General features: G+C 38.3%; 2 protein-coding genes across 4 annotated transcripts in view; one reads left to right on the forward strand and one right to left on the reverse strand.

Annotated features, from left to right (window-relative positions):
• The first annotated feature begins 619 nt into the window (after positions 1 to 619).
• LOC127548116 (activator of 90 kDa heat shock protein ATPase homolog 2-like) lies at positions 620 to 26528 on the forward strand. 2 transcript variants are annotated; one of them, XM_051975345.1, is made up of 9 exons: positions 620 to 1567; positions 5665 to 5855; positions 14208 to 14293; positions 15006 to 15120; positions 22357 to 22445; positions 23185 to 23307; positions 23688 to 23789; positions 24707 to 24758; positions 25300 to 26528. In XM_051975345.1, exons 1-9 carry the CDS (start codon positions 1488 to 1490, stop codon positions 25479 to 25481), a joined length of 1020 nt encoding a protein of 339 aa, XP_051831305.1. In that variant the 5' UTR covers positions 620 to 1487; the 3' UTR covers positions 25482 to 26528. The 2 variants fall into 2 exon arrangements, with proteins under 2 accessions (XP_051831305.1, XP_051831306.1); XM_051975346.1 differs by lacking the exons at positions 620 to 1567; positions 5665 to 5855 and adding an exon at positions 8631 to 8728.
• Positions 26449 to 27979, reverse strand: part of USP34 (ubiquitin specific peptidase 34) — a 271113-nt gene continuing 269582 nt past the window's right edge. For both annotated transcript variants that reach the window (XM_051975344.1, XM_051975343.1), the window contains one exon: positions 26449 to 27687. In XM_051975344.1, the coding sequence (XP_051831304.1) occupies positions 27077 to 27687 (611 nt within the window). In that variant the 3' untranslated portion in view covers positions 26449 to 27076. The remainder of the gene's footprint in view (positions 27688 to 27979) is intronic.

The raw sequence follows: 27979 nt of genomic DNA on the forward strand, positions 1-27979 counted from the left end.
TAATGTATGTAATGTATGTAGAGAATGTAATGTAAATTTTTAAAGGACAGAAAGCATCAAATTGCCAAATTGGATCCATTCTTTTCAGTCTTCATTTTTCTTGAGCTTTAGGTAACATATGAAAAAGAAGGAATATAATCTGTTCATTAAATGGAATTTGTAATATATTAGAGTATTATTATTAAAATATTAAAAAATAATGGCATGTATTATTATTTGCTATTTATTAAAGTATTATCATGCATTGTGTCATATTATTAGAATATGGCCTGAATCTCAAAGGACAAATTCAAGATTTTTGCTATCAGATTCTATTCATTTTAAAGAATGACACATATATACCTATTTTTACATAATCTTTCTCATCCACTATCCAGATAAACTGTTGTTTCACTCTAACATACTGTGAACAGAACTTGTGATTTAGCACGTTTGTGATTAATTTTTTCTAATTATATTTTAAACTCCATTTATCCCAAATGCCAGACCTGCCATTTTGAACTTAAAAAACATTGCAATAAGTAAGTTTATGTACCAATATCAAATAAACAAGTGACTTTATTATATAATAGTATAATGTCATCCCATTCCCTCTTGATGCTTAATACTGCATCTGCAATTCTGGAGTAGATCGTTTTTAGAGGGAGGGGTTTTTTTGGTTGTTTTTATTTTTACTTTTTTAAAAAAAATATGTAAAGTTTTTAATAGATTTCTTACTGACATTCTTCCAGGAGAGCAATCTAAAAGTTATTTCCGATTTCATTCTATGCATTGGGGGGGGAAAAAAAAAAAGAAAGAAAAGAAAAGAAAAAAAAAAGAAAAAATTCAACAACATTCTCTAGTTATTGAGGAAAGTCTAAGGTTCTTGTCATCTTTCTCATCCTAAAATGGCATCCAAACACCCCCTTAGAATCTTGCCTATTAATTATACTTCTTACTTCTTGCCCAATGGTCCAAAAAAGGGAACAGATTATTTGGCAGGCAAGTGATGGGGGCCTTACGGGAAGGTATTTGTCCTAAATTATGATTCTGAGATCCTTATCCTCCCCGCTCTTTCCAGTCCATGGAGGGAACCATGACGCTTCTTGATGATGATGGAGATGGATGGGAATTTAAGTGTGTGAAAAAACGAGGAAAGGAAGTATCTGAAAATACACATCATGCAGCAACGGGGAAGAGACGCGGGGGACCGGCCCTAAGTCCCACTAAGCCGCACCAAATGGCCCCACTCCCAACTGGGCCCCTAGCGTCCGGCGTCTCCCCGGCGCAGTAGTGGGGAACAGTGGGGCGGAGCTCGGAGGAGGCGGGGCCGGGGGCGGGAGTTTCTGGCACTTTCTCGGGGCTGCGAGGATTTCAGGCTCAGACACAGAAGGCCGGAAACGCCGGCGAGGATCCGCTGCTGTCGCCGTTAGCTCCGGGCGGGTCCGCTTCCACCTCCAGCCCGGCGGAACCCGGAGCCCGCGACCGGCACTGCGGCCTGAGACGCCATGGCCAAGTGGGGACATGGGGATCCGCGCTGGATCGTAGAGGAGAGGGCTGACGGGACCAACGTAAACAACTGGCACTGGTGCGGGCTTGGGGATGAGACGGCCGGCGGGACGGGGGGCTGGGGACCCTGCCGCAGGTGCGGGCGCAGAGCCTGGGGGAGGGCCGCGCGCCAGGGGGCTCCCTGGACCGCGATCGCTGGAACGCCAGGCGCACGTTCCACGGCTCCCCGTCTGGGTTCCGGAGCGCCCCTCGCCTCCTGGACATTGGAGCCGGTGACGAGGGTGATTCCGGGCTGCGGATACCGCCTGCCTGTCCTAGGCATGTGCCAGCACCATCTCGCGCGCCCCTTGTCGCCGGCTTCAGGGCACCTCCCCCTCCTTTTCTTCGCACATCCTGTGTGCGCTTGCCCGCCCCATCCTTCTTCCTCCCCGCCCCCGACCCGGTCTTCTGGTCGGGAGGTGCGATAAACACCCTTGGGACCCTCTTCTTCCCTCCTCCCCCTCCTGCCCAAGGCGTACCTGACTCGGGCTTCCTTTCCTCCTGACAACATTTGCGGAGCGGGGGAGGGCAAGTTCTGTCCCTTCTCCCCGCGATTGGCGGCGGGAGGGGGATGGGAGAAGGGGCTCTTCCAAAGCCCGTTATCCTTTCCAAGGCTAGTACTTGGAGAAAGGGAGAAAAAGGGAAGCCCAGGTCAGAGCATTCATGGTTCTGTGACCTTGGTAGGTAACTTGACCCCCTTCGGTGGAACTGCAGAGTTAAGGGGTGGCAAGGTGATGGAGCTGTCTCAGGCTTCCTTTTCCTTTCTCTTTTAGGGACCTTGCGAAATCTTGGGGTAGGGAGACTAAAGTCTGAGCAGCCGTGGGATTCTAGCCGAGAGTGGCCGCCCACCTCCTCATAGAGGGTTCTAAAGTCTGTGACTACTTCTTGCTTTGCACTAAATTTAACCCTGTGTGAAAGGATGCCGGGGAGGCAGGAAAGCACAGGAAGTTAGAATGGGTACTTCAGAAATCTGACTCAAGAGGTCTTGTAGGGTGGTAAGCTTAGCTGAGAACCAGAAATCTCCCCTTGGAGTGGGGGTCGGGAAGGGTCCCCCCAGACTTGTTCAGGAACCTGTAGCACTGTGTTTTTCTTGTTAGGGATGACTTGGTAAAAAGGGAACGAGTTAGGATGTATAACCTGCTTGTGAATGGTGCCTTCAACCTTGTTATTTAGGGGTGAGTCTGGGCCACTAAGTGGGGGTGGTTAGAAGGAGCTAGGTACTAATTAGGACAAGAGCATGGACCAGTTAGCTTTCCTCTGTTTTCTCCCAGAGAGCAAACAGACATTGAGACTGCTTGTAGTCTCTCTATATAAATATGTATGTATTATGTGTGTAGATATAAATATGTATACATATATATATATATGTGCAGTTACGCTTAAGGGTTGGATGAAGATGGAAACTGAGACTGGAGTTCAGTGGAAGCATTTGGACTATCTTGATTTGGGTTTATATCATACTTGCTACCACAAATTACTGATTATTAAAGAGATTAAGTGAGATAATCTATATAAAATACTTTAAAGCTTATAAATGAGGGCTATTAGGATCATAGATTAAGTGTGTGAAGGGACTTTATAGTCTATTTAGTTCAAACCCTCTCATTTTATAGATGAGGCCCAGAGATTAAGTAATTTGTCCCAAGCAACATAGATAGTGACAGAGACAGGATTTTAAATCAGATTCTCTTATTCCAAATTCAGGACTCTTTCCTTTGTGCCATACTCATTATTGATTATTATTCTTATAAACTTCAGGTGCTGGTAGATTATATAATAATAGTAGCTTTCACACACATATATGTGTATAGATAGATAAATAGATAGCACTTACCACCATGTTAACAACTTTACAAGATACCACATTTGATTGTCACAACAACCCTGGAAGGTAGGTGCTATTATTATTATCCCCAGTTTGCTGATGAGGATATTGAGAGGTAAAGTGTTTGAGGCAGGATTTGAATTCAGGGCTTTCTCTCTCCAGGCCCACCAACCTATCTATTTTTGTGATTCCAAGTCCCATATCCTTTAAAAAAATTTTCCTCAGGAAATTGATGTACCAATCTCTATATGAGAGTGACAACTATGCCTGAGTCTGGGCTTTATTTGGAATTATTAGGGCTGTTTTTTCATCAGTGAGGTTGAGTTTGGCCTGAGCTTTCCAACCCTTTCCTCTACTGACCTAGTATTAGGTGACTTGCTTGTGGAGGTATGACCCACATTGGTATATATGGCAATCACACTGAAGGCCTCAACCACATTAACTAAGTTCTGCCCTACTCATTTTTCCTTGGCATATTTGTGGACTTCTGTTCCTCATTGGTTTACAGGTTACAAACACATACATGATCTCATTTGATCTTGGCAGTGAGTTTTTTCATATGAATTAATATAGTCTAGCCTACAAGACTTTTAAGTCCCTTGAGAGAGTCACAGAATGTTAGAGCTGGAAAGAACTAGAACTTGTTTCCTCCAAATCATTTTACAGAAGAAAAAAACTTATTTTGAGAGAGATGAATATTCCAGGAGACCATATACCTGCGAAGACATCCCCCAATAAGTTTATTAAAAGGCTCTTCAGCAGAGCTGTTTCCCTCGTAAGTGCTTAGTAATAACTCTCATTTCTATGGTATTCTAATGTCTGCAAGGCATTTTCCTCACAACAACCCTGCAAAGTGAGTATTATAAGTATTATTCTCCTCATTTTGCAGAGGCAATAGACTAAGAGAATAAAGAGATTTGCCTGTTGTCACACAGCAGAAGTGGGGGAGAGGGAAGATCCAAAATGAAATTTTCTGACTTCAAGTCCAACCATTTTCATTATACCAGATTGCCTTCTGATGGTGTACTAGGTGCCCTGATGTCATACCAAAAAAAAAAGAATATATGAAATGTGATCCTTCTGTCCAAGGACCAGCCTTGTTGGAGAGGCAACCCTTAGTATACAGGAAACCATTTAAAATCAACATTGAGGGAAACCATTTGAAAGGTCTCTTTAAACTTTGAGCCATGTGTAGATACAAGATTATGTTCTAAAAGGCTAGATACCAGATAGCTTGCTCAGTGTAGAAATTCAGAAAAGAGTATTAGGAATGGAGAAACTTTGAGATTTATGGAAGATGTGGGTTTTTTTTTTTTGTTTTTTTTTTTTGCTGGACTTGGCAGGCAGGATAAGCAGTGGGAGAATGATGTTTAGAGAGCACTCCATGGAGCAGTGGGAGGATGAGAAGGGTTGAACATGGCAGCTTTGTAGGAAGAGTAGGCTACCCTGGCTGGAGCAAGAAATTTGTATTGAGAACAGTAGGGTAATGGAGTTGGTTAGATGGGATGGCTCCGTTGCTCTAACCTGGCTTGTCTTCTTTCAGGAATTCTATATTCATTCCCTACTACACTTTTGCTTGAGTTATTCCTATGGTTTACCTAAGGTCACCTTATTTCCCATGGTTACCCTATCCTTCTTCAAGGGCACCCCAGCTGTGTACTCCATAAAGCCTTTTCTGGTGACCCTAGGCCACCCTGACTGCTCTTTCCTCAGAAACTTCTGTTGATTCACTTTTTCAGATGTAATGGGGCAAAGGATTGCAGGATTTTCCCTGTTGTCTTCTTCTCTACTAGTCAAAATCTTCTTGAGGGCATAGATTTCCTCTCATACTTTCCTGATGTTATCCTTAGTGATTTGTGGTGGTTAGTACACTAGAGACTAGCTAAATGTGGGTTGAATAAATGGATTTGTTACTAGTTGTGTGACTCTAAGCAGATCACTTAACCTTATTGCTTTGCCCCTCCTCCAAAATGTGGGGGTTTGAAAGGGATCCTTGAAAGACAAAGTATTTCTTTACATATTCAGTCGTGAATATGGGTCTTTAAGGAATGATACAGGCAAAATTTGCTTTATTTTCTTATAAGCAAGTTTAATAACATTTTAGCGAAATCCAGATTTCAGATTAGCAGGGGGTAACTGATTGAAATGGTGTTTGTGGGGATTGTGCTAGAGGGGGAGCCCTGTTCCCTTATAACCCATTCCCTTAGTGAACTTTTAGGGATGGAACTTGGGGCTGGATGGGAGGCAAGGATGACCCCATCATGGCACTTCTGTTCTTGGGTAAATCTCTGTAGTGAACTTCCTGCCAACAGGACAGAGCGGGACGCAACCAACTGGTCAAAGGGGAAGCTGCGGGAGCTCCTGGTGGGGGTCATGGTGGAGAATGAGGTTGGCAGCTGTGAGATCAGTGACCTGAAGCAGGTGGAAGGGGAGGCCTCCTGCAGCAGCCGCAAAGGGAAGCTGATTTTCTTCTATGAGTGGAACATCAAACTGAGCTGGAAAGGTAACTGGGGCAGTGTGGTATGGGACCTGTAAGAACAGTGTCAGGAACACTAACACTGAGAATGAGCTGAGGCTGATGAGGAATGCTAACATAACCAAAACTTCTTTATTTTTGTTTTCTTTCTTTCTCTTTAATTTTTTTTCTTGTTAAGCTACATTGGGAAAAATAAGAGCAAAGAAGAAATAGGAAGAAATGTTCACAGTGGGTGGGATGATACTATAACTAGTAACTGAAAAGAGGCAGAGATGCTCAATTTTGATTTTGTTTTCTCTGTGGAGGAGAATCATCTTTGGATTGAAAAGATCAGAACAAAAATGGCTAATTGGGAGTTGTTACTCAAGATAATTAGGAATAAGACAGAAAATATCTAGATGCCCTTGATAATAAGCACTTAATAAGTGCTTTATCTATGTGCCATGCACTTGACGAGTTCAAGATACTAGCAGATGAATTATAAATACAGGCTCTGAAAAGTCACGGCAAACATGGCTAAGACATCATCGGTGGTTTTTGAAAACTGATGGAGAACTGGAGACGTGTTGTAAGATTTGAATTGGGTAAATGCCTGGATTTCAGAAAAGGGAGGAGAATGGAGTCTCTAAACTTTAGGCTAGTGAGCTTGATTTTAATTCCAGGCAACATTCTAGAATATATTATTGTGCTCTAGTGAGTGTGGTATTACATTCAGAGTCAAGAAAAGCTAGATTCAAATCTTGCCTTTGACATTTTACTAGCTATGTTATTCTGGGCATGCCATTTGACATCTGTGTACTCAAGTGCCTGAACTTTTCTAGGATTTATCTACTGAATCAAAGATGGATCGTGCTCTAGTTGAGAAGTTGTTGGAGGGAGTTCTTTCAACATTATTTTTCTAAATACTAACAGAATTCTGTTCTTCCTTTCCCTTCTTCTCATTATTGTTATTTTTATAGTGTTTTTGTCAGAAAGAATAAATAAATAACTAGAAAGGGAAATGGTGGTTACAAAGAGCCATCCTAACTTCTTCAAGAAAAGACCATACCAGGTTCTAACAGGTAAATGAGGAGAGTAATATAGATATAGTTTGCCTGGATTTTTAGCAAATCAATAAGACTTTGTTATTTATCAATATTGATTAGTAATAAAGTCGCTCACATTTTTATGTGGAAGAGGTGGAGGTGTGGTCAGGGTAGTTGTATAGTGAGGTAGTTTTGGAAGTACTCGAATGATTGAGACCCAAAGGGCAGTCATTAATGATTTGCTATCAATTTTGAAGTTCCCTTGTAGAATGCTCCAGGAAATCTGTGCTTGACCCTATGCAACTTCTTCTCTTCTTCCTTCTCCTTCTTTTTTTTCTTTTTTACATTTTTGTTAATGACTAGGACAATAGCATTAAAGGCATCTTTAGCAGATCTGTAGAAGACACAAAGCTAGGAAGGATAGCTAACATATTTGACGGCAGAGAAAGATTTTGATAAGCTGGTACATTGGGCTTAATAAATTAAGATGATGTCCTATTGGATAAATGTGAAATCCTCCACTTGGGTTCAAAAAATCAGCTTCAAAAGCACAAAATGAGCTAAGCATATATTTTAAGGTGGGCAATGACAAAAATAAAGACCTCAGTTCATCAAAATGCTTTTTGTGGTAGCAGATTAACTTGAAACAAAATAAATGTTTATCATTTTGGGAATGGCTAAACTGTGTGATAGAATACTGTTATGTAATGAATTTGAGAAAGTGAATATGATAAATACTAAGAAGCATGGATTTATATGAAGTAATGCAAAACACTAACTGGAACAATGTAAATAGAAAGAACAACAGCAGCACAGCATTTGAAACTGAATACTGCAAAATTATAAAGACTAAGCTTGATCCAAAGTAGAGTTACAAGAAGATATCTTCTCCATTTTTTTTTTTTTTGGCCAAAATGAGAAATTGTGGGTGTGGAATGCTATGTATAATGTTAGACTTTAAAAATGTGAGTTATACCTAACTTTTTTTTTCCTTTTAAAAATTCTTTGTTTTAAATGGTGGATGTAGGAAGGAATCAGGGGAGGAATACAATGGGAAATGTAGATGATCTAAAAACAAAAGAGATCACTAAAAAAATTTAAGTTTATTATAGGATGGGGAGAGACATAATTCCATCTATAAAAGGTCTGTGGGTTTTACTAGACTTCAAGTTCATTGAGTCAATAGAATGTTGTTATAGTCAAGAGAATTCATCTGATTTTAGGCTACATTTAGAGAGGTTTAGTTTCCAAGACTAGGAAGATAATTGTCCCATCCTATTTAGTTCTTGTCAGATCAAACCTTGGGAAAATGTGTTCAATTCACACTTCAGGAAGAATGTTGTTTGATTGGAGAGCATGTAAAAAAGCAAGACTTAGAACGATGAAGGGATTTGAGATCATACCATATGATTGCTAGATGAAGGAACTGGGGGTGTATAGGGATTATAACGGTTACTTTTATGCATTTGAAGGCAGCTATCAGATGGATGAAGAATTAAGTTGTTAGCTTGGCTCCAGATAGCAGAGTAGAAGCAAAGAGCAGGAATTATAGAGACATGTTTAGGTTTGATGTAAAGAACTTCCTAGCAATTACACCCTATCCAAAAGTGGAATTGGTAGTCTTGGGAGATAGTGAGTCTCTCTGTAGAGATATCCAAGCATAGGCCAGGGGACAACTTGTTAGGTATGTCACAGAAGAGCTGGGCTAATAGTCTCTGATATTTCTTCCAAATGAAATCCAGTGATTTTGAGAAGCAGTCAGCATGGACTTGGAGGGAGCAGAATGAGAGATGAGACCGTCTGTTCCCAGGCCAAAGGAAGTCAGGCTTCTGATATGGTCACACCTGGGATTTTCTTTTAGAATGGGCTGCTTAGGTAGGTATAACGATTGCGCTGTCTTTCCCAAGCTAAAGAAATAATGAATGCTTACTGATTATTGTTGCCTAGGCTAGAAGCTGATATTTAAGGAAAAGATAGCAGTTGGGTCTCTCTCTTGGATTTAGGGATGATTCCAGCCTTTTCACTCAATCTTCTAATTTGTAATCAGGGTATTATCATTTCTGCCCTGGTGTTTTCTTGTAGAGGTATTGGAAATATGAATTTTTAGTTGGTAAGTGTTTTGGAGGTAGAAAAGAGAAGGTCCAAGTACTGCTATGAATTTATGATACGATGATTGTAGTATCACTAGAATCAAATAAAAGCTCCTTTTTTAGGCATTTAGGGCTCGTTACACACTGGTTCCTTCTTGTCTGTCCAGTCTTATACATTTCACACTTGTAGGCACTCTATGGATTTTCAGCCAAACTGGCGCACTTAATGCTTCTTACACAGGATGTCACAACTCTGGTCTCCACACCTTTCCACTAACTGTTCCCCATGTCTTGTGGCATCTCTGGCTTCTTTCAGATGGTAGAGGCCACCTTCTACCAAAGGCCTTTGCTGGGCTCTCCAGTTGCCAGTACCTTCTCTGATAAGGTTACCTCCTACCTATTCTGTATGTAGCCTGTGTACAGTCACACATCCACACCCATGCCCATTTATGAATGTTATTTTCTCCATTAGAATAGAAGCTTCTTGAGGATAAGGGTATATTGAGTGTTTTTGCATCTTTATTTTAGAACCTGTAAGGTGATAAAGGATATAGAGTTTTGATTTGAAGTCAGGGAGACTAACTTTGAATCCTGCTTCAGATATCTACTAGTTATGAACTTGGAAAAGTGTACTTGTCTTAGACTCAATTTCCTCATCTGTAAAGTGGGTATAATTAGAGCACTTACCTCACAGAGGAGTTGTGAGGACCAAAGTGCAAAGCACTTTATCAACCTTGAAGCTGCTTTGTAAATATTAATTATTATTACTATCTTCAGGGCTTAGCACAGAGATTGACAGTGTCTATTATAGATGGATTGATTTTATTTTGTGATTAGTGTTATTATGGTTGAAGAATAAGAAAAAGACATTTTACATACATACATACATATATATATAAATATATACATATATATGTGTATAGTATATAATGCTCCATGACAGACTATGTGAACCTCTAAGATCCCATTCTCTTCCTCATGGTGCCTGGAATGTTGTTTCTCCTTTACTTACCTTCTGAGATCATCTCAAACTCTATCTCCTTCCCAGTATCTGTGGGGACACATTACTCTTTGCTTTATCATTACTCTTTGCTTTCTTGACTGAACGTGTAAAATATGAACTTGGTTATTGTTTTCTGCCTTATGTTGCTTTTTGCTTTTTATGTGCCTGAGTCATATCTTCCTAGTGAGATTGATTATGGTCTCCTTGAAGACAGGGACTATGGTAGGTTTTCAGCTGGTTTGTTTTCCCACAGCATTGGTTGATAGATATTTGCTGAGGTATCTGGGGAAAAACAGCATGTAGATGACCTGGGAATCATTTTCAAGACTGGATTGTCCTTCAATGCTTAGATGTTTCCTCACATTTGGAAGTTATTTCCTTAAAGATTGGTATATATCCAGTGAACAGAAGGGAGTATTTATCAGGCATTTATCCAGCACCCTACTAAATACCAATGCCCATTTGAACCTCACTAAACCCTTGAAGGTGTTTTTGTTATCATTTTATAGTTCAAGAACTGATGCAGACAGAAGTTAAGTGACTTGCCCAGAATAGCCAGTAAGTGTCTGAGGCCGTATATAAACTCAGATCTTCTTGAGGCCCTTTATCCAGCATACCACTTACCTGCCCGTACCAGCTATGTCCCTCCAGTAGAAGTTTTCTCTGGCTTTCTGAGAGGTTGAGTGGAAAGTACTGGCAGAGGTTTTCCTAGAAGCCTGAGGGATGAACTTCCTTTTCCCAAATGCAGGAGGGCCCAGTTTTACACCGGGAAGGACTTCCGCTTCATTAGTGCATTTGTGGTCTGTGGCTATTTCAGTAAATGCAGGAACAGGATCTCAGAGATGGTAGGGCATATTTGGGGAAAATATTTATTGAAGGCAGCATCCTGAAAAATGGAAATGAATTTAGTCCTCGCCAAAATTAAGAAGTGGGTAAGCCTTCCTTTTTCATCACCTTGAACCTTCACTCAGACTTTCTCCTCCGGATATTATGGACTTGGAAGATTCCAGAGTGGGGGGGTGAGGGGGGGTGAGAAAAGCATTTCTTCTCTCTGTTACCTTCCTGACGTGGAGGTAGCCCCTTCCTATTTGGGGGCATTTTTAATTGTTCAAAAGTTTTATTTTTATTTTTTATGTAGAATACAAATTTGTTTCCCTCTAACTTTTAACTATGAATCCCAATTTTTTCTGGGGCCAAACAGAACAAATCTCAGAGCTGTGAGCTCTTGTGTGATTGCATTTCAGATCTTTCAAGACCATTTTGTTTATCCTTCCCCTAAACCTCTGCTACTAAGCTTTCTCTTCTCCAGGCTAAATATGCACCCATACAGTAAATATTTAATAAACATTGGTATCTGCAGAGCACTGTGCTAGTCACTGGGGGAAACAGAAAATTTAGATAAGCAATAAACACAGATAATGACAACACATTGTTATATTTTTAGTGCACTTGTAAATGAAAGTGGTATTGGGGAAAACAAAGGTATGAAAGGGAAGGCCACTTTCTGTCTTTTTTTTTTCTTCTTATTTAATTGAGCCAAATAAGAATCATTTGCAATTAACACATTAACTGCAGTCAAGATGGAACTTCATCATTAGCTATGTAAAAAGGGCTTGCCTAGAAATCAGTGAAACAAGACAAAAAGGAGAGTGTAGGTAGTTAAGAGTGACTTTTCAGACATATTTTAGCAAATACTGGCTGTATGTACATAATTAGGATGTTAATTACAAATAATTAGTATCTACTCAAAGGCAAAGACCAAGTATTAGATTATCCCAGATAACTCTGGGGGCAACAAAAATAATATTCTGATGAAATGCTCCCCATTTCCACCATCAGTTGAACCAACTACAGAATAAATTTCAATTATTATCTCCCACCCCACTACTACTGAGGATAGTTCTTTTACTGAAAATGTTTTCTCTTCCATCCTCTGCACTCCCCTCAAAAAATCCTGCAAAAATTTTACATTTTTAGGACAATGATTCCAAAAAGTCTTAATGAGGGAAGGTCATTTTCAAAAGGGGAAAGTGAGATCTGGGAAAGTTTCATGGGAATCATAGCATTTGAGTTGGACTAATTCTTAAACTTCTTTCACTCATGATCCTTTTTTTTGCCCAAGAAATTTTTACATGACCTAAGTATACAGGTAAACAAATCAAATATTTACTGATTTAAAAAATCATAATTTCACAACTATCACATTCAGTTATGAAACCCTATGTGGGGCCATGACTTACAGTTTAAGAAGCTGGGGTATAAAGGATAGGTAGGAATTCATCAGGTAATGAGAGGAGGAAAAAGTGGACATTTTAGGCAGAAGAAATATCATGGGGAGGCAAAGAGATGAGAGAGCATAGGGCATATAAAAATAGCAAATTCTTCAAACTAATTTCTTTGATAAATTAGGATGTCCAGTTTATTTTCTCTGTGTGTTGTAGTTTGTAAATATGGCATCTGGAACAATTGAGTATAGCTCAATAAGTTCCTGAATCATCTGTTAATGAATTAGAACAAAAAAGTTTTAAAACGTCATTGTAAATATGTATACTTCTGGCAATCTATAAGCTTTTTTGCTTATTTATCACATAGCTGACTCAAACCGATCCTCAAGTCCAAGGAATTTTTCATATATACCATTTTCTGGAAGCTTTTTCCCTGTATAGAAGTTGCTTTCTTTAACTCAAGTGCAAGATTGTATATTTACCATTATTAAATTTAATAATAATATCTTCAGCCTTCTTTTCGGCCTGTTGAGCTCTTTTTGGATTATGATTCTGTCATCTGTTAATGAAATGACTCAGACTCAGCTTTGTGTTACCCTCAGGTTTGTTAAGTATACCATGTATGCCCCCACCCAAATTACTGATAAAAATGTTAAACAGAAGAGCCGAGGGCAAAGCCAGAGTATAGAGGCAGTCCGCGGTCAAACTTCCTGCAGACTGACACCAATTATTTAGTCATTGATCTTTGGGTCTTGACATTCATCCAGTTCTGAATCTATCTAACTGTACAGCCCAGCCATCCAGCCCGCATCTTTCCATTTTCACCACAGAATTGCTAGGAGTGATATACATTTTGCTGAACTTGAGGTAAATACTGTCCCTAGATTAATCAGTCTACTGATATCTTGTCATGACTTGTTCACACTGGACAAATGCTGCTTCATAGAGGAGTACCAAGGAACTCTTCCGTGCTTCATTAGTGAAGACTTTCTTGGCATGTAACTGATAAAACTCCTCTCCTGGCATTGTTTCAGGAGACAGAGAACCCTGTATAGACATTAGTCATTAGTCCCAAGTCCAGTGCTGTTTGTTACTGGCTTGCTTGTGTATCAGGGATTTGAAAAAGGTGACCACCTCTCCCTGGTCCTAGGAGAAATCTGAGGGTGTGTGTGTCTATGTGTACAAACATGCATGCATAATATATTACATACTATGTGTGTGTATATATATATGTTATATATTAATATATTTATGTCAACCTATATACGATTTACTTATATGTGCGTACACATTACAAATATATTATTAATAATGTAATTATACATTCTTTGTATGTTTGTTATATGTAGTATGTCATTGTATGTTATGTAATATGTAAATATAAATGCATATTTTTGCATTATATATATTACATATGGTTAACATATAAATGTAAACTCAAAATATACATTTCTATCAGTACACATAGCTATATTTAAAATATATATATATATTTATATATAATATAATGTGCATATATATAATATAATATTACATATATAATATAGTCCAACACACACACACACACACACACACACACACACACATCCTTTCAAGGCTGCTTAGTGTTCCTGTGAGCATAATTTCACCCAGATAGAAATAGGGTGAGTAGATTTATTAGGTTTTGCCGTATGTTCTGGTCTCCCTTCTCCTCTGTTTTCCTGAATAGTCCTTCAGGCCTGGTAACAAGCTTTTAAAAAAATAATAACCCTTTCCTACCTTTAGGTGATAGTTTCTTGACTTAAATGTCCAGTGTCATGGGGAAGACATTTTGGTACAAGCAAAGACCTTTGATAACCTAGGTTACTCACCCCTGGTAGATGGACTAGAGCTGTATGCTGGGAAGAGAGAATTGGTGATTGTGTTTGTGATTGTGTTGTATGATGACTTTATTTAAATTGTATTAGGGTGTTTTGTGGGTTAGGCAAGCAAAAAGCTGGATTTTGTGTATGATTAGGTTTTGATTTTAATGAAAGGATTCATTTTGTTCTTTTAAGGTACAGTCAAGGAATCTGGTGCAAAGCATAGAGGATCAGTTGAAATACCCCACCTCTCTGAAGAAAATGAAGTAGATGATACAGAGGTTTGTGCTCATATTTAAAATCAATTGTTTTTGCTATGGAAGGTGAGCACTCAGAGAAGTGCTTACCCCATGGAATAATTCCATTTGGCGCTATTAGTGAGTTATAATCATCACATTGTTTTAATGAGTGAATTCTCTTAGTGTAGTGCTAGTTTCTTCTTCTGTCTCCTTTCCTTCTTCCAGAATATTTCCTGTGATAGTTGCCTCTCTAAATCACTGAATAACTTTTAAAGAGAGCAAATAATAGCTGTTCCCATGGTTAATTGCAACTTCCTCAGATGTCTGACTTTTCATAAAAGGGACTGGTGAGAGTTGCCTATTGGAGAGATCCACCTCTTCATCACAAATTGCACCATACATGGAAAGCTGATGAGAGAGGGAAGTTAGTGCTCTTCTTGAGGGTTTCTGGGTTGCACTGAGAAAGTGCCTAATGGTTTGGAGGCATTGGCTCTGAAGTGAGAAGACAGGTTCAAATCCCATCTCTGGGAAATTGGGCAAGTCACTTAGCTTCCTAGGGCCTTCTGTAGTTTTGGCATCTGTTAAATGAAGAGGCTGTTCAGGATGACATTGAGAACTATGATCGTGTGATGCATGTTATTTTAGTCTTAGACCTCTGGAGAATTTTTTTGTGGAAGGAAACCTATTCAACGCACTGTGATGATTCTACTGTTTTGAAATTAGATTGTCAGGTTTATATTTTTCTGATTTATAGGTAAACGTGAGTAAAAAGAAAGGAGATGGAGATTCACTGAAGGATCTCATGAAAACTGCAGGGGTGGCCAAGGTCAGAGAAGCCCTTGAGGATTACCTGACAGCTCTGAAAACAGGTAAAGCCAGTGAATTTTGGAATGGCCTTTTTTCCCCTTACTGTTTATTAAGTTTTACTACTTCATCTTAATTCTCAAGTTAGTTTACTTTAATACCAGATTCATCAGGAATAGATACATAAATTTTTGCTTTAGGATTAATTTTATTCTGGCAGAATGGAGAAAGAATGGAGTTGATCACTGCAGAGACAATAGACTTTTACTTGGTGGGCAAAATGTGCATCAGTATGAGCTCCAAAAAAAAAAAAAAAAGGTGCTTTTCAATAGTAGGTACTTGTGAGACACAAGCAGTTCTCTTCATACCATAGGTGCATACTTAACACATTGCCACTACTCATATATAAGGTCCCATTCTGCCTACATGAATTCATATATAGTCTTCCTTTTTTGGGGATTGTGGTGGTGGGAATGGATCAGGATCACAGGCCTCCTGATAGAAACATCCTGATAATCACTGTGGTTGATAATTAATGAGGAAACAATCTGAGCCACATGATTTATTAGTAAAACGGACATAATAAATGGGTCAATAAACTCCCCAGTCAGATTCTGAATACAAATGAGAGAGATTTTTATGTATTAAAAACAATTTTTCTAAAAGACTGGTTAAATGAAAATAAATTAATCAGGATACAAAATTAGGTCATCTGATTTCTGGAGGAGGACAGTTCTTGGGAAGGGAGGGAGTCTGCAAGGCAGTTGGAGTTTAGTAACTTGCCAAGGTTCGTAATAGTATAAGCATCTGAGATCACATTTGAACTCAGATCCTTTTGACTGTAGGACTGTCCAGTGAGCTACCCAGCTGCCCTAGTAATCTTATTTCTAATTAGAGGAAAATCTAGAGAATTTCCCAAGTTGGGAAGGGAAGAATAAAAAAGTGTAGGTCCCTGAAATTAGAAAAAGGTGTCTCACTCCTCCCAAGTATCTGTGTTCATTCAAAGGAACTGATTGACCAGTAGGAGGGCCAGTTTTCCATAAAGATACATAGGTTACTTGAGATACATAAATTGTGAGAAAGCTAGATGCATCTTTGAATATGACAGAATGTTGGGTCAGCATAACATAGGTCCTTATTTAAAAGTCTCTAAGCAACAGATGGAGATGGTCCAGCTTGCTAGTCGTGTGGGGATAGTTTAAAACAGTGCAATAAAGTTTTCTCACCATTCTCTTTAATAGTTTTTTCTTCACAAGATAGAAATTGGATGAGACCTACATAATTGAAATAAAGGGAACTGAGCTAGCTCCAGAACTGAGTCACAAGATGGATCTGATTCACTTAGTTCCCACATCACCAAGTCATATTTTAGTCTGCCATCTCTCACCTTGGGCTCTGTAGAACCCTAATGTCTTCCATGATATAAATTCAGTTAGATAATATTACAATGCCTACTGTGTGCTAGCAAAGTTCTCTGTCAGCCAGAATCTAGAAAAGCCAAAATCACCAGTCCTTATACTGACTGTGGCTGGGAAAAAGAGGAGTGAGTTGAAAGGAGGCAGGAGGTTACAGTATATACAGGGTAGAAGGTGGGATATGATGGTACAAAGGAGAAATCAAAACAACAAAATGCTCTAAGAATACTTGAGGAGACAAAACTTATATTCAGCAGTCAAAGAAAGCCCCAGTTAGGAGAGTTAATGTGTATGGGCTTTGCAATCCTTTAAGTGATATATAAATATTATATAGTTGTTGTTAGAGCAGCTACAGAAAGGAGGTAAGGCAGGGTCCAAACTGAGCCTTTTAAGGATATAAGGCATTGGACGATGGCCTGGGTAAATGCAGAAGCAGGAGATGCTCTATTATGTTTAGGGAATAGCCAACAGTCCAGTTTGCTTAGATGAGTAAAGAGAGGGAAATGTGTGAAATAAGACTGGATAAATTATGGAGGGCCTCAAATGTCAAACGAGGGAGTTTGCATTTCATCTTGAGTCAGTAGGCAGTCACTGAAAATTTTTGATTTGAAGAATGACACAAGGATCATAGGATCCCAGATTTAAAGCTGAAGGAATTTTAAGGCCTCTCATTTTATAGATGAACAAACTGAAGCTTAGAAAGGTTGACTATCATGCACAGATAGATAATTGTTAGAAGAGGTAGTTCTGTGTGTGTGTGTCTTATTTTAACTGGTTTATTTTCATTAAAAGGGGAAAAAACCACAACACAAAAATAAGACAATCATTATAATTTTGTAAGATACATACTCTGGAAATGGAATAGCACTCAAGGTATATCTCAGGAGCAGATGTGATCAGGCAAGGGAGGAAGTTCTTTTTTCCCAAAGGTCTCCCACTATATCCATGACTATCTCCAGTTGTCTTATCTTGCCACTGGACGCAGATGATTCTAAGAAGAAAAGTGAGACTAGTGACTTTGCACAGGCCACCCTCACTTAAATCCAATTCACTTAAATGCCATGACATCAATTCTCTGATATCATAGATCTTTTCAAAAATGAAAAATAAATAATATCTCAAAATTATTTCCATGTTATTTTCATGACAATATCCATCTCATCCTCTGTCATACCCTTCTCTTTTTGCCTTCAGTCTTTCCCAGCATCAAAGTCTTTTCCAGTGAGTCTTCTCATTATGTGACTGGAGTATTTAAACTTTTAACTTCAGTATTTGACCTTCCTGTGAATAGTTTGAATTGAGCAATTTGATCTCTTTGCTGTTCAAGGCATTCTCAGAAGTCTTCTCCAGCACCATAATTTGAAAGCATCATTTCTTTGGTGCTCTGCTTTCCTTATAGTCCAGCTCTCAGAGTCATACGCTGCTCCTAGAAAAACCATAGCTTTGATCATATGAACCTTTGTTGGCAAGATGACGTCTCTGCTTTTTAGCATGCTCTTCATTTTGCCATAGCTTTTCTTCTAAGGAACAAGTGACTTCATGACTGAAGTCACTGTGTGCAGTAATGTGTGAGCCCAAGAATATAAAATCTGACACTGCTTGTTTTTTCTTCTAATTTTCTTCTAATTTTAATTATCTTCTAAGATAAAAAACTTCTAATGGAAGTGATGAGATTGATTGCTGAGATCTGAGTTGGGTTTTTTTACCCTCTCCCTTTTGATATTAAGCTCCAAGCCAGCTTTTACACTCTCTTTTTTCATACTCATCAAAAGGCTTCTTAATTCCTCTTCACTTTCTGCCATCAGAGTGGTATCATCTGCATACCTAAGATTGTTAATATTTTCCCCAGCAACCTTAATTACAGCTTTTGTTTCTTTTAGCCTGGTATTTCACATGATATACTCTGCATAGAAGCTAAATAACTATGCTTCTTCTTAACAATACTTCCTAAAGCTCATTAGACTTTCATTTTCCAGGATTCTGGCTTTAGATCAGTCACCACACCATCTAGTTATCAATGATGTTAAGATCTTTGGTATATAGTTAATTTGTGTATTCTTGCCATCTCTTTGTAATCCGTTCTGCCTCCATTAAGTTCCTACCATTTTTGGTTTTTATCATGCTCATTTTTGTATTAAACTTTCCCATAATGTCACTAATTTTCTCAAAGATTTCCCATCTTTTCCATTCTGACATTTTCTTTTATTTCTTTGAATTGCTCACTTAGGAAAACTATCTTTCTTGCTATTTTCTGGAATTTTGCATTCAAATTTATAAAATTCAAGGCATTCTCCAATTGATAAATGGTCAAAGGATATGAACAATTTTCAGATGAAAAAACTGAAACTATTTCTAGTCATATGAAAAAATGTTCCAAATCATTGTTGATCAGAGAAATGCAAATTAGGACAACGCTGAGATACCACTACACACCTCTCAGACTGGCTAAGATGACAGGAAAAGATAATGATGAATATTGGAGAGGATGCGGGAAAACTAGGACACTGATACATTGTTGGTGGAATTGTGAAGGGATCCAGCCATTCTGGAGAGCAGTTTGGAACTATGTTCAAAAAGTTATCAAACTGCATGCCCTTTGATCCAGCAGTCTCACTATTGGGCCTGTATCCCAAAGAGATCTTAAAGAAAGGAAAGGGACCCACTTGTGCAAAACTGTTTGGCAGCCCTTTTTGTAGTGGCAAGAAACTGGAAACTGAGTGGATGCCCATCAGTTGGAGAACGGCTGAATAAGTTATGGTGTATCAATGTTATGGAATATTATTGTTCTGTAAGAAATGATCAGCAGGATGATTTCAGAAAGGCCTAGAGAGACTTACATGAACTGATGCTAAGTGAAATGAGCAGAACTAGAAGATCATCGTACCTGGGAATAGCAAGAGTACGCAATAATCAAATTTGATGGATGTGGCCCTTTTCAACAATGAGATGATTCAGACCAGTTCCTTCAATTTGTTCAGGTATGGAGAGAATCTCTACACCCAGACACAGGACTATGGGAATTGAGGGTGGACCACAACATAGCATACTCACTCTTCTTGTTGTTTGCTTGAATTTTATTTTGCTTCTCTTTTTTTCTTGCATGGCACGTTAATTGTATAAATATGTATACATATATTGGATTTAACATCTATTTCTACCACGTTTAACATATATTGGACTACTTGCCATTTAGGAGAGGGCATGGGGAAAGGTGGGGGGGAAATTAGAACACAGGGTTTTACAAGGACTAATGTTGAAGAATTGTTCATGCATATGTTTTGAAAGATAAAAAGCTATAATTAAAAGAAAAGAAAGAAAGAAATCCCAATTTAGGTCATCCCTACATGGTCTGATGGTTTTCCCTTTTTTCTTTAAGTCTGCTTTCAATAGGCAGCTCATGATCTGATCCACAGTCATCTTTAGGTTATTTTAGCTGACTGTATAGAGATTGGCTGCAAAGTATATATAACCAATCTATTTTTTTAAATTTTATTTTATTTAATAATAACTTTATATTGACAGAATCCATGCCAGGGTAATTTTTTACAACATTATCCCTTGCATTCACTTCAGTTTCGATTTTTCCCCTCCCTCCCTCCACCCCCTCCCCTAGATGGCAAGCAGTCCTATATATGTTAGATATGTTGCAGTATATCCTAGATACAATATATGTTTGCAGAACCGAACAGTTCTCTTGTTGCACAGGGAGAATTGGATTCAGAAGGTAAAAATTACCCGGGAAGAAAATCAAAAATGCAAATAGTTCATATTCGTTTCCCAGTGTTCTTTCTTTGGGTGTAGCTGTTTCTGTCCATCATTTATCCATTGAAACTCAGTTAGGTCTCTTTGTCAAAGAAATCCACTTCCATCAGAATACATCCTCATACAATATCATTGTCAAAGTGTATAATGATCGCCTGGTTCTGCTCATTTCACTTAGCATCAGTTCACGTAGGTCTCTCCAAGCCTTTCGGTATTCATCCTGCTGGTCATTCCTTACAGAACAATAATATTCCATAACATTCATATACTACAATTTACCCAACCATTCTCCAATTGATGGGCATCCACTCATTTTCCAGTTTCTAGCCACTACAAACAGGGCTGCCACAAACATTTTGGCACATACAGGTCCCTTTTCCTTCTTTAGTATCTCTTTGGGATATAAGCCCAGTAGTAACACTGATGGATCAAAAGGTATACACATTTTGATAACTTTCTGGGCATAATTCCAGATTGCTCTCCAGAATTTTTGGATTCGTTCACAACTCCACCAACAATGCATTAGTGTCCCAGTTTTCCCGCATCCCTTCCAACATTCATCATTATTTTTTCCTGTCATCTTAGCCAATCTGACAGGTGTGTAGTGGTATCTCAGAGTTGTCTTAATTTGCATTTCTCTGATCAATAATGATTTGGAACACTCTTTCGTCTGAGTGGTAATAGTTTCAATTTCATCATCTGAAAATTGTCTGTTCATATCCTTTGACCATTTATCAATTGGAGAATGGCTTTAACCAATCTATTTTCTATATTGATAATCTGGTAACATCAGTGTGTAGAGTCACCTTTTGGGTTGTTGAAAAAGTGTTTGCTATAACCCTTGAGTTACCCATTCATTTAAGTTAACTGACACCCAAGATGTCAATATTTAATCTTTCCATCTCCATTTCCACATCAAGCTTACCTTGGGCTCCTAGATCTTACATTCTAAGTTCCTATGCAATATTGATCTTTATAGCAGTACATCTGCAGCTGGGCTTCCTTTTGGTTTTGGCCCAAACACTTCATTAGTGTCTCCTACTCTTCCCATTGGACAATCTTCTGATCTGAGGGGGCTCATCTTCTGATGCCATCTCTTTTATCACTATCCTTTTATTACTATCTGTGAGGTTTTCTTTGCAAAGATACTGGGGTGGATCACCTTTTGTCAGAACTTCCCACTGTGTTCTGTAACCCTGCATAATTTCACTGAGCTATCCAGATCCTTCTACCACAAAAAAACATTGACCCATGGTGCAGCTTAAATGCTCTAGGGATTTGTATTCTCCTCTGTGTAGGGCACTCTGTCTGTTGACCCAGATCATAGGCTTTGAGAATCCAGGGTCACCACCTCCATGATATGAATGATCAGAGTAGTCATTTAGTGGCAGGTATCAGTATCATCAAATATTGTAAGATAAAATTTATATAACTGGATTTTATAAGTTCCTTACTTGGATCATGTTTTATGATTTGCAAAATAAATGAGCTCATTTTAAGCCTCTCATCAATCCTGTCAGATGATTAGTACATTTATGAGCCCCATTTTCTAGACTGAGAAAAAAAATTAGAGAGAAGAAAGGACTTGATCCCAGATCTTTCAGTACAGGTCCAGTTCATGTTAGTAATTAATAATATTCTAATGAGACTTGAAAAAAAGTCAAGAAAACTCAGTTCATAAAAAGGCATTTGGATACATCTGGCTTATGTAATTAATTAGTTGTCAGGATGGAAAGAGATATGGTAAAAGGCTTGCTTTAACAAAGCTCAGGAGGCAGCTAAGAGGTTCAGTAAGTGGAAGACAGGGCCGAGAGCCAGGAAGATATGAGTTAAAATCCTGCCTCAGACACTCATTAGCTGTGTGTCCCTGGGCAAATCACTTAATTCTGTTTATCTTAATTCATCAGAGAAGAAAATGGCAAACCATTCTAAGATCCTTGCTAAGAAAACCCCATGGGTGGACATGATCGAACAACTGAAAAATAACAACAGGATGACCCTCCCATTTTTCTCAATGAGTCATTTCTATAAACTTTTCAATACCTTTTGTTGCTTCGGTCCCTCTGTCTTATCTATTTGTGCTTAAAAGAAGATAAATCTTTCATTACGTGCCTTTCTTTATAGAATTCACAACAGGAATGATTTTGCCAACAAAAACTGCACCTCCTCAGGAACTGACTGCAAAAAGAAAATTGAGCGAACATACTTTTCAGGTTTGTTGTCTGCTGGGAAAAGAGTTTGGTGGTACAAGTGATCAAGAAGGCCAGAAATATGAATGGGCCATCTAACCCATTTTTTCTGTTAGACTTCCCAAAATGCAATTTCTTTTAATTACTTGTCACCATATTGTTGAGGAACTAGTGGACTAGTTTTTATGTCTAAGATGCACGAGTGGGACTTTGGGGGATCAGAAGCAGTGTAGTTGAATTTCCCCACCAGGAGCAAGTCTGCCCATACACTGAATTGGAATCACTAATGCCATCTGAAAAGACAGTGTTATCATCCCACTGCTAGCTGAGAGGCTATAGAAGAGGGTCCCAAGTGTGTTTTTGGTTATTATAACCTTTTTATACTAAATCAGCTGACAGCTGCCTTTCCTTTCTTAATGACCTTTTGGATAGGTAAATTTGAAATTGGTTTTCTAGGCTCCCTTGTGGGGATGAATCTTTTAGTGTTAACCACTGTATGTACATGACATTACAGATTTTATAGTCTTTAATTTATGACAATGTACAGTTGCAGTAAATAAGGGTTTAGGTTGGGAGGTTTAGTAGATCACAAAGATAATTCGCAATTAAGAGATTAAGTCCATGATTCAGGAATCTTTAGTCACATTTTAATGAGTAAATCAGAGAAGAGAAGGAAGGGGGTATAGACAAGGGGCCAGTCTGGTAGGATCCCCATTAATTGTCTTTTGGGCCTTTTTTTTTTTTTTTGCCACTTGGGGTTTAGGACTCTGTGACTCCAATGGTTCTGGATGTAGTAGGTGTGAGGATTCCAACAGTGACAATACATATGAGGGAAATATTTGACACAGCAGTAGAAGAGCTGTACAGCATCTTCACCACTAAAGATGTAAGTATCCCAGAACACCAAATTTTTAAGACAGGAAAATAAACTGCCTTTCCGTCATATTCCTAAAAGGCCATAATTAAACTAAGTTTCTTCCAACTAAGGGGATGTAGGGACAGCTTCTCATTAACTTTAAGAAAAAGGCATTTTAGCTGATATTCAGCTGAAGCATTTCTCAAGTTATTTGCTCAAGGAAAGATTTTTTAAGAAAAACTCAAGATATCCTTGATTTTTTAAGACTTGTGATTGTTCACTGAGCTTAAAATGTGCTCTGTAGTCTTCTCATTCCAATGTCTTACAAACCTTGACTTAATATACTTGACCTGGATATACTAGATATCCTAGAATCATTTTAAAAGCTTTTTGTGTATGTCTTGTTTTAGTTGGTGCAAAAGTTTTCTAAATCTTCTGCTGTGATAGAAGCTGAAAAAGGAGGCAAATTCCAAATGTTTGATGGGACTGTTACTGGTGAATATCTAGAATTGGTAAGTTAAATCAAAAGAAACTGCTTGTTTTGGGGCCAGTGCTCCTGTGATAATAGCTTTCTACCTTCCTCTTTGTCCATTTTTTCCTTTAAGACATGGATCCAGCACCATTTTCTGCATGAGATCTTTACTGATTAATAACTGCCAGTACATAGACTACCTTGTATTTTAATTATTTGCATAAAATTGACATTATTTTGTATGTATTTGTATTTAATTACACATACCCACACAATGGACACCACCCCTGCCCTGATAGAAAGGTAGGCTCCTAAGAAGCTTCCTAAGAAGCTGTGCCTGGATACCCAATGCTTAATTAGCACAGGACTTAGCCTCCAATAGGTGCTTGATCAATGCTTATTGACTGATATGATTTTTTTGGTTTGTTTTATTTTATATAATGGACCAAGTTCATATACCTCAAATAAAATCATAGTGTTTAATAAACGTGAGGTTGGAATCGGTTTATATAATATCCTCTGCAGATTCTGTGTGAATGCTAAGATTTTGCTTGCTTTTGTTTTCAAACTAGTACTCTACCTTTAAAGAATCTTAGGCTTTAACATTTCTCCTATTTTGAGTGGGTGGCTAAGGTAACCACATCTTATGGGAAAAGGGACACTTGTGGCTACACTGGCAAATATAATGGCTCTTACCTTTTTCCTTGACGTTGTGCTTTTAAAAGAATTTTGATTTATAGCTGTGTAACCCTGGTCAAGTCACTTAACCCCAAAACCTCACAAAAAAAAAAAGAAAAACGGAGTTTTGTCAGCATGCTCTAATAATGTAGTTAATGAAGAAGACTACACTCGGGGTTTTTTCCCCCTCCTTAATTCTCATAGTTTTAATTTGTTGGTTTTGGTGAAACACTAGTTTTGGAAATAATTTCAGGGGAGTTTTTCTCTACTTGTTTTCAGTTATCCAATAAAAGGATTGTTATGAAGTGGCGATGTAAGAGCTGGCCAGAAGGTAAGTAGTTCTTGCCATTATTTTAGCCTAATTTTAACAAGCAGAAAGAAACTGTAACAACAACAACAAAAAAAAATCAACTGCCCCCCTTCTCCACATTCCCCCCAGCTTAATAAGGCTTTAAAATTTACAAAGCAATATTCTATGGCTGTACTCTGAGGTGTGTAATGCCAAGTATTACTCCCACTTTAAAGATGGAAATAAATGTATTGATAAAGGAAAAAAATTTACTTCATTCTTTAAGGGAGTTTTTTTGGGTACTGCTATTCCTATTAGTTTGGAGTAGAGCTCTGTCCTGCCATCCCTTAACTCCGTCCACCTCTAGCCTCCCTCTCTATCTCTCTCGTAAACCAAAGAAATCTTAGGAATTTACCTGAGATGTTTCCAAGAGCTTGCAAGTAAAGTGTAAGACATATGTCATCATCTCCAAAACTCTTGATTTTGCCAAGCTCCTATTTATTATAATATCCTGAACTTAGCAGTATCAATTGAGTTTTTTCTTTTTGAAAAAAAAATCATACGTTTTCTATTCTATTTTCAGAACATTATGCAACTGTTGCACTGAGTTTTGTGCCTGTGGCAGAACAAACAGAATTACAGCTAAACTGCAAAGGAGTTCCTGTTTGTAAAGAAGAAAGTACAAGACAGTGCTGGGAAAAACAGCATTTTGAAGAAATAAAGAGATTTGCTGTAGCTTTTGGCAACCCTGAACAGCTGAATTAACTAGAAGACATTTTATAAGGGCATTACTTTTTTATAAGTGGAAAAAAGTTCATTCTTCACTAAACCGCTTTTTCTCCCTTCTTAAAAAAAAAAAAATACAAACCCCTTAATTTATTTGTGCTGGCAAAAATTCCACATCTATATGATTTTAAGTATTATTTATGGGTCTTTATTGTAAACAAGACTATAGATTTAGAGCTAAGAGCTCTTAGCAATATAAAACAATAATTTTGTACAGCTAATGTACCTTAGCTATTAAAACTCTAGGACTGGACTGATTGTTCTGAACACTGGGTTCATAAATCTAGGTTTCCTAATCTAAAGCTTTGGCCATATGCTTTAGCCTATAAGGTAATGTAAATCCAAGTTTTTGTTTTTCCTCAAGAAATCTGGGGCAAAAACAAAACAAAAAACAAAAAGGGGCAGTTAGGTGGCGCAGTGGATAGAGCATCAGCCCTGAAGTTAGGAGGATCTGAGTTCACATCTGGTCTCAGACACTTAACATGTCCTAGCTGTGTGACCCTGGGCAAGTCACTTAACCCCAATTTCCTTAGCGCAAAAAACAAACCCAAGAAGTCTGGGATAGTTGGGGGAGGGAGGATGGGAATTCTGTGTAGTGAAGGGCAGCCAGAGAAGGATTAACTTGGGTGAGGCATTTGTTTTTCTAAATTTTCTGGGCCTACCTGGCTCCTGAACAGAGGCAAAAAAATATGTGATTGATTCTGGGTGCTGTAGGGACACCATATCATTTAAACTGGACAGTCCTATGGTTAAGAGAAAACAATGATACTTATTTTAGCAGCCTTGAAAGGATCTGAGAATGAAAAGACTTGCTTTTAAAATCTAATTTTCTACCTTTAATACAATTACATGAAAAACAATGGATTCCTGCCCTCCCCTCCCTAGTTCCCCAACCCAACTTATTTACCTGAAAAATCTGAAGACTGAAGCAACTTAAGTAAACAAATGAAAAGTCATCACAATCAGTTTAATGAAGTGCACAGAATAGCATCGGTCATGTCAATAAAAATAAAACAATTATTTTTACATCAAGTGTGCTTTATTTCCTCCACAGGTATTCTGTTAAATAAAGCACCATATATATACTGCCAGGCCACAGCTAAAGAGGATTCTTTACAGAATCAAATTTCTTGTGGTTGTTTCGTATACAAGTAAACTTAATTTTGATAATAAGAACCACAGCGATCTGAGGCAATCTGCCTCTATTATAAGGTACAAAACTGGCACAGAGGACACCATATTATACACAGTAAAAATGCCATAAGTTTAAATTACATTGTACAGGGCCACGAAACCCTGTTCTCCCAGACAGCCATATTAAATGAAAGCCACTACAGTGAACTCTTAATTACATAAAACATATCCATTATCTGATTGCCCTTAAGAAAAGTGTACTGGAGATGCAAAATTTCTCATCTGGAGTTCTGCCTGACCAAGAATTAAGCCTATAAATCTATCTTGCCATTCAAGCAGAGAGCACTGGACAAACTGAAGCACAAAACAGAAATAAGCAAAACTTATACAAACAGCATCTTGGAAAAAAAGACTTAAAAGCAGACATGCTACATCTAATGTCAAGAAGCAGCTTGGTTTCCTTTGCCAGCTATCCTTGTGACCACAAGAATCGTAGATTCAATGGTCCTACACAGGGTGTCTAAAATGTCATGTTGCTGCATGTGACTAAAGAGTCCTCTGGAATGGCCACAACTGAGTGATAAACTAGTCTCAGGATCCTGGGAGGACAAAGCTTGGCCATCGCAGTTTCTTAAGTCGGTTAAGTCTGACAAAACTGCAGAAATTGATGTGGAAGGGAACTCAGGTTCCTCCTCAGTTATGTTAGAATCCTTGGAACTCTGGGGGTCTTTAAACTCTCGACAGACTTCTTCAAACTTGCCACTGCTGGACTGATCTTCCATATGCTGTGACCTGATATTTGAAATGTCTTCTGAAAATGAAGATGGAACTTCCATTCTGTACTCTTTGACAGAACTATTTTCAGGGGAGGGAAGATCTTGCTCAGTGCCTGGATCAATAATTGAAGAGTCTCTCGTCTCGTTATCTGAAGTGCTAGTTGGAGTCAATACCTCCCTTGGTTCAGTTTTCATGTCACTGATGCAGCTGTCTACAGTATGTTCCTCATCACTGCTAACACGTCTTCTTTTAACAGGAGTTGCCTCTTCATCATCTATGAAAGAAAACATCTGGACTGAAATGTTTTATTTCCTAACATAAATCAATAAACTCAGCTGAGGGTAAAAATCAACCTTGTTTTACAACACAGTTTTTAACAGTTACACCATTTTCCTACTTTTTTTAAGAATTAAAGAAAATCAGTTTCATTGTTCTATAGTATATTGCAAAAGCTTTTAATTTCATTATTGTGAGCATTGTTTTCTTAACAGACAACAAGCTCTCTAAAAACTCAGTTTTAAGAGTTGTCTCTCCTCACCATAAGTATGTCCACTATAAGGCACATA

Source organism: Antechinus flavipes, chromosome 2 (genome assembly GCF_016432865.1).
Source record: "Antechinus flavipes isolate AdamAnt ecotype Samford, QLD, Australia chromosome 2, AdamAnt_v2, whole genome shotgun sequence".
NCBI classification, from domain to species: domain Eukaryota; kingdom Metazoa; phylum Chordata; class Mammalia; order Dasyuromorphia; family Dasyuridae; genus Antechinus; species Antechinus flavipes.

What these genes read in the sequence shown, in the direction of transcription:
- LOC127548116 (XM_051975345.1), top strand. Translation starts at nt 1,488, where the DNA reads ATGGCCAAGTGGGGACATGGGGATCCGCGCTGGATCGTAGAGGAGAGG. An exon ending in ATGAAGTAGATGATACAGAG is followed by an intron (nt 14,294 to 15,005) that starts GTTTGTGCTCAT and finishes TCTGATTTATAG; the next exon opens with GTAAACGTGAGTAAAAAGAA. An exon ending in CTGGTGAATATCTAGAATTG is followed by an intron (nt 23,790 to 24,706) that starts GTAAGTTAAATC and finishes ACTTGTTTTCAG; the next exon opens with TTATCCAATAAAAGGATTGT.